This window comes from Morone saxatilis, unplaced genomic scaffold (genome assembly GCF_004916995.1).
Source record: "Morone saxatilis isolate NCDOM2014 unplaced genomic scaffold, NCSU_SB_2.0 Contig17, whole genome shotgun sequence".
Lineage (NCBI taxonomy): Eukaryota > Metazoa > Chordata > Actinopteri > Moronidae > Morone > Morone saxatilis.
Genome location: NW_023339729.1, coordinates 2,625,990 through 2,633,514, shown reverse-complemented (window position 1 = coordinate 2,633,514; position 7,525 = coordinate 2,625,990). Strand labels below are relative to the sequence as shown.

At 40.2% G+C, this 7,525-nt stretch overlaps 1 protein-coding gene across 1 annotated transcript in view; it reads left to right on the top strand.

Moving 5' to 3' along the window:
• sorcs3 (sortilin related VPS10 domain containing receptor 3) overlaps positions 1-7,525 on the top strand; it is a 219,956-nt gene that overhangs the window by 191,150 nt on the left and 21,281 nt on the right. The window contains exon 21 of the mRNA XM_035659531.1: positions 4,379-4,565. Within this exon, the coding sequence (XP_035515424.1) occupies positions 4,379-4,565 (187 nt within the window). The remainder of the gene's footprint in view (positions 1-4,378; positions 4,566-7,525) is intronic.

The following is a 7,525-nucleotide window of genomic DNA, read 5'->3' as shown; positions in this document are numbered from 1 at the left end:
GCCACGGAGACATTGTCGGATTTGCGAGTTTCAAAGTTGAGATCTCGAGTTTCAAAGCCGAGATCTCGCAAAGCTTTTTTTTTTTTTTCTCGTCACTTTTTTTTTTTTCTCATGTCACCTCGGGGGCTCCGTACATAACAGGGTAAAATGGAGGAAAATTGTCCTTTTATTTACAAAAAATAATACATTTGTATTTATGAAAAGATTTGTATTTTAAATAATTTAACTGAATTTTCTGCTATAAATTAGCTTTTATCTATATTGGTGCAATGAATGTATGTCCCTGTAAACAAAATAAAAACATGATAATTTTCTATAACCCATGTGATAAGCATTTTTTTGCTTAGACTGTTTTGTATTCCATAAAGCATTTTGAGATAGAAAGAAAAACCAAGCACCACACCTGCTTCCTAGGGAGTTTGATAACATTTCTTCCAGAAGGTTTGAAATGTATAAGTCAGGAGGTAGAGCGGGTCTTCCACTAATCAGAAGTTGGCAGTTCGGTCCCAGGCTCCTCCCACTGCATACTGAAGTGTCCTTGAGCAAAATACTGAACCCCCAAATTTCTCCCTATGCTGTGCCATCGGCATATGAATGTGTCACTTAGTTTCCATTTCTGATGATATAAAATTTAGGATCATGATTGTCTTTAAGAAACATCGTTTCCAATAAATAGGTTAAATTAATTCAAACATTAAAAGTAAATCTTATAATGATTTAATTTTTCACAGGTATGAAAACAAAATAATGACCAAAAGAGGCTAAAGGTCATATAATTTATAGTTAATATAAAAAATACTGATTTGTCCAGCTTAAAAAAAGATTAAATCTATTTTAAACATATTGTTAGAATAGATACCCTGTCATGATAACCTCATGAAAAGTTCTTAATACACTTTTTTGACAAAATTTTACCGTTACCCTCACAGACTATGCTCTGTCTCCTGTGGAAACTCCAAAATTACACACAGAAGCAACGCCTTTTGTTGTCACCCATCACGATGACATTGTGGTTTTGGGTTTGACAGGCACCTGAACAAACACTGGCCCTGTGCATCCAAAACCTTGTCAACCTGTACAGCAGTGCTTTCACTAGGAACCAGCACCAACGTCCCAGCCTCAAGGCTCCAGCCATGATGTGTTTGGATCTGCTCAGCCCTGGGAGATACACGCATACAAAGAGTGACATTTAGAGAGACGGGCCAGCATCAGTCTCATCCAGATTAGTGAATCCCATTGTGGCTGATATAGAGAGCAAGCATGAACACAGAATGGACAGCAGACACACAGAGGAGCTGAGTGACATCGGCGCCACCAAGCCCGAGTCTTGTTTGCATGCCATCTCATTACAGCTCGTAACAATGCCTGCACTGTCAAACCCTGTTCTTTAGCTGTTCTCTATTCTCTCCAACCACTTATCGAAGATATCATTTTCCAGGCAAAGTGACATGAAATAGCCCCAGAAGCCTCTACCAAACCTCCCGAGTTTTCACACTCAGAGGCGCACAAAGAAGGGATTCAGGTGGCAAGGGATGGAAGGAGCAAAAGAGCAGGAAAGAGGAAATTAACAATAGGTGCATTTATTTTGTTTCTGTGTCGTTTTGGCGAAGCCAGCATGCAAATGTGGTGTTATAAATGAAGATCCCAGTAGCATTGCGCCACAATGTGCCATGGGGAGGCTGGGAGTTTGTCTCCGCAGGCCTGCGGGGGATGAGAGCAGATTTGGTCGCTGTGGCAGCTGGAGCCAACAACGCCCGCGCTGTGTGCAGATCCTCGGATAGCGCCAGATGTGATTCCCAGAGGAAACAGCGTAGGCAGCTGAAGACTCACACACCATGCAAAAGCAAACATGGTGGGGTGGGGCACATACACAGACGCACATGGGCACACTATTACTCAAAAGTCTCTTTCTGACACATACATTTATATATAAAGCAACCCTATAACCTGTTCAATTATTAATTAAGGAAATAACTTCGGCATTAAGAATTTAGGGGCACAGCGCACCGACTGAAAGCGCCTAGATCATTAGAAATCAAAGCTGACTGTAATAATTATTTTATTCATGAATTAACTTCTGCACAGATCAGCTGTCTCCTGACTCCTCGAACAAAGTTCTGCAATTTTTCACAATTGAATTCATTCATGATTACCAAACTGTTTGTTTTGCAAATTAGTATTTGCCAAATTTGTGCAAAACAAACCGCACTGACGCCTGTTCTGTGAAACAATTTGTTTTCTGCTCAACTAGTCGGACAAAAGTTTTAAAGCCGCCAGTGGTAATTCCACACAAGAGGCATTGGTACTTTTAGTCTGGAAGAGAAATAATTGAAAGAACTGTAATTATCTAACTATGTAATTATATCCAAGTACTATAATTATATAGTGTAACTATAAACTTTGATGAAAATTAACAAGCGGCAAAGAGCAAGCAAATGCCGGCATATCACTGCAATGAAGAGAGATCATACTGGCTGACTGTAAAACTGCATTTATTCACTTCACATGTAACAAGTACTGCAGGGGTGAGTGCAACTCACTTCTAAGACATGGCTTTCATTTGTGGTTTTGCGAACTGTGAAATGTTGCCACCCTCTTAATTCTGTGTGATCCATTGCTGCCAGTTCAACCTTAAATCTTTGTCTCTCACCTCACTCGCTCTCTTTGGTATGTGGTTTTTGTGTATCCACCTGAAAGGAACTGGTGCAGGTATAATTTGTGGTCTGGTAAATCTATTCTATGAACAGTATTGGGTAAAATTGCTTCTCTCCCTTAATCACTCACCAAGAGCTTTGGGAATTTTGTTGTGATGGTTGAAGCCCACATTGATTGCAGTGTTTTGGGGAGCAAAGCAATTTCTTACGCAAATTGTGATAATATTTACCTTGTATTGTACATTTGGTGTAGAAAGTAGCATTTTGGTAGCTTGGTGAGAATTCCTAGAAGAGGCAATAGTCTTTGCAGTCGGCCAGGAGGTTTAGTTTTTTTGTTTAAATTGAACATTGAATAGACCTTGCTGTGGTCTTAACAAGCCCCATGAATCAAAGCTTGTTTCGAGTATTTGGTTAGAGGTGGTTTGATTTAAGCAAATGAAAATTGTTGTTGGTGGAGCTCTGAAGCAGCAGTTCACAGCCTTGGAGTCTGTGCTAAAAAAACAAATAGGCATCAACGTATTTGCAGGGAAGGTGGTTTGTTGAGGTCAGTGTCAGATTTGATTTGACTGAGGTTCATACAGTTACAGTGCCTCTTGAATATTTTATAGACGGTAGCGGTTGGTAATATTAGGAAGCTGCCTTCCGATTGGATTTTTGCCAAAATATCTTGAGGACTGGAGAAAATGTCAAGCTCTTGCAACTGAGTTGGAAATGAATGCATTTGTGCTCATTCTACTGATCCCAAAACTGGTCTTGCAACAAGTCTGTTTATGCATGTTTTTAAGCACAAGAGCTCTCAAAGTTCCTTTCAAAGTATGAAAACCTTTTCGTATGTTCAGCTTCATATGATTAAAATTGTTTCATCCAGCATGGATTTATAGGATCATCAAAATGCTATTTTAATGTGAGAAAGTTTTTTTTGCATATCCAGCAACTTTAGAATTAATTTGGAGTTGTGCCTGTATCCACCTGGCTAATAGAAGTCCAATATTCACTCCCTATTAGCTCTGTTTTTGGTCTCCACCAGCTCCTGAGGGGACATTTTCTGCCCACAAGTATAAAGTATATTTTGAGTGCTGTATATTAAAGATGCTGTAAACCATTTTTTTTTTTTAAATAGGTGTTAAATAATTTTAAATAACTAACCATTCTGAGAGCCATCACTGATATAGACTATTTATTTTTATTTCTGGTATCCTGTTCCCACTTTATCCAATTAGGAGAGAGATGTCCACAAAGAACTGGTCCTCAAGGGCATGAAGCAGAATTCTGGTGAACAGACAAGGAAGTTAGCTCGAATGTTGATTTCACTTACAGCACCTTTAATACTCTTGGCTATGTATATTAATATTCTGGGTGCTGTGTATTAATATTTGGAGTGCTGTCAATGTAAAGACGTTTTTTAGAGTCTCTTCTGCCTTATTAAGTCTTCTGCTCCTAAAGAGAATGTGATTGGTCAATCCTGCCTCAACTTCACCTGCTGATATTCCTCCTACTAATAACATACCACAATAACATTCTTCCTCAGAGGTTTGCTCCAATGCTGCTACAGGAATACGCCCTTATGAGCACCAAAACTGCTAGTTACACTAATGTGCATTCACCCAGAGTTTGAACCAGTGCCTGGGACTGAATCCAATTTCAGGAATTCATAGGCTGTGAGTGATATCAGTGCAAGGTGTTCATCTTGTAGCTGAATGAAGCCATGCTGTGCTGTGTTTCAGGGCGACTCTCTGCGGACAAACATTCAGCTGGATTTTGGCGACGGCACGGCCGTGTCTTACTCCAACCTGAGCTGGACTGAGGAGGGGATCAAACATGTCTACAAGTCCGCGGGAATATTCCGTGTCACTGCGCTGGCGGAGAACACGCTGGGTTATGACACCACCACACTCTTCCTGCATGTCACATGTGAGTGCTGCTGCTAGACTCAAAGACTCTCTTATTGTCCTGCCACCACAGTCCAGATGAGAGAGGATTGATATCATCTAAGTCACCTTCAGTCATTATGCAAGCTCAAAGCAGTGAACTTTGTAGACTTTCATTGCCCTGGGTTTCTCCTGCCAGGCTCTACCTTACTGGATGAATGTTGTTTGGACTGTATGCAGTCTGAATACCTGCAGACCTTATTCATATATATAGAGAGAGATATATAAACAACATTTAACCTATATTTCCATCTACCTTTAATGCTGTAACTGCTCAAAAAGACGCTCTAATTGAAAACCAATCATTAACAGAGTAAAGAGCCTTTTATCGTTAACACATAAATACATTATTCATCAGATGTAAAAAAGTCATAGTCCTTTCTATATTTACTAAAGGAATGCAGTCCTGCAGTAAATCATATCTTCGCCAGGGTTATAATGTTCAGTTTCTGTTGACATAATTATGGAAGATGCAGTTGAATTGTATTTTGAATGTTTTTTTAAGTTTAACCTGTTAAAACCCACCTGCCCACCGGCACCAAGCATATGGTTAGGGTTATGCAGGTGTGGTTGGGTTAAGGGTTAGGGGTTAGGGTTGGAGTAATGAGGTTAAAGCTGCAGAAGGTAACTTTTATAAAAGTAACTTTCTGCTGAAACTTTCTCTATATCCTGACAGTAGTACATGAGACAGAAAGTCCGTGAAAAGAATCAGGTTTCTCTGCAGGAATCCACCACGTCTGAACAAAAACAATCAGTCAAAGCTGAAAAAGATAATACTTAATTGTTGAGTCTCATTCCCAGGGTCCCAAAGCTTCAGTATGAGGGAATGAGACTCCGCAATCAACTAGGTTTCTTGGCTCTAATTGGTTATTTTTATTCAGGCATGGTGGATTCTTGCAAATGCCATTACACAGATTATCTGTCTGTACTACTGTCAGGATATAGTGAAAGTTTTATCAAATATGGCCAAAGATTATTTTCATAAAAGTTAACTACTGCAGCTTTAACCTGGTAAGTCAATTGATGACCAGTTCTCATTTACAATGACGACCTAAGCAAGAGGCAGCGACTGGAGGCAAGTCGGTACAAGACAAAAACCATAAATATGGCTAGTGCAAGAAAACAATAACAGACCAAACTTCACAATATAAACAGCAGCAGAGATGTATGTACTGCGTTCCAGAGAAGAAAATTCAAAAGTAGGTGCAGTGATCGGAAACTATGGCTTGTAATTAGTTATTAAAGGACGGTAACGGAATGAGGGTGTGAAGTTTTACCATCTCGTGTAACTCATTCCAGTCTTTAGGAGCGGCAAACTGGAATGAGTAACGGCCAAGGAGAGTTACAATAATACTAATATCAATTATACCACAGCCAAACAGCCAGTGCCGTGGATGCCTTGCTGTGTGGCCGTGATGCCCATTAAATTAACTACCCACACAGCCAGTTTGCCATTGCCCTGTGTTGAAGTTGCGGATTTCGTCATTTCACACATCCACAGCACGAGATTCCCCCGACTCCCGCAAATTTATTTGTAACTAGAGACAGTTCAGAAAGTTAACATTGTAAGCATCTGTGGTATATTTCCATCAAAGGGTAAGCTAAATAACACAAACAACCTCTCCGTATACCTTAATACGGCTCAACAGCACGGCAAACTGCAGCCTCCAGAATGATCCTCCAGTTGAATCAACACCTGTCTGAAACAGTTCCAACATAAACTGCACCTGAAAGGAGGATTTACTGCAGCACGATTGCATTAGACTGCATTAGTTTTAGCTAGGTGGACCTAATAATCTTTTTGCCATTGGGTGTTCTTTTGCACTCCTGGGTTTAAATTGTGCAGTTTGATCAATCAGAAAATGAGGATTTTTTCTTTATCGCACAGATGGTTGATAAGGGAGACAAACACTGGACCTAAAGCAGCAATGTGTTCTTTTCATTTGTATATTTATGTAAATGCAAGCTCCAGGTGCTAAATATGTTGAACTGAATGACAGCCACACTGTTGATCCATGCTAAAGCCATCTGAAGTGAACGGCACTGACCTATGCACAGGATTATGTAACACAGCAGCTGTGATAAACACAAATAACTTTTTGGGGAGAAAGGTCATCACCAACTTGCTTATGCAAGGTTTCACTGTGGGCAGAAACAGACACTGAGAAGTGGAGCCTCTAAGGCCACTGCAGCTAATTGCCAGTTATCTGAGGATACAACACCAGAACAATGGCCCGTATTAAAGTGGGGCAGATTTTACACAGCGGCACACACAACAAATTGCAGGATGGGCATGCTTTCCAGCTCGAGAACAGCAATAAAACAGTGTTCATTTTAAGTTTCCAATGGAATCACACAAGCTCCATTCAGTATGTGTTGAATCGTTTTTTTGTCTTGTTAGTTTCTCTGTCATTGATTCGTTCAATCCATTTTAATTTAACCTTTTGCCATCCTGAAGTGTCAGCCAGTGTTTATTGTATTTATACATTTCTGACGGCGATAATTTCATTTCGATTTATTTCACAGTGTAGGTAAATGTTAGGTAGGTAAATAAATGCCAAAATCTACCACGACTTCTCAGCTGAGCATATTTAATATCAAATGACTCTTTCTCTGCTTCTCTCTCTTCCTTCTCTCCTCTTCTCTCTCTCTCTCACACACACACACACTGAGCATCTCAAAGTGGGGATAAAGATTAGTTCTGGTTAAAGAGGATGAGCGCTAACAGAAGCCTTGGCGAGACGAACATCCCAGACCGCAGCACTACACAAACCTTTCGCCTGAGTTTTTCCACGAAAGTAGTGCATTACATCTGTCCACGGCGGGAAACTTCATCCCTGAGATTAGTGTAAAGCAACCTAGACCCCTGTCGGGTCCTATTAGGTTCTTAGTGGGGAGGTTCGCAGCATTCGCAGAAGGTATGATGTCAAAAATACATGATGG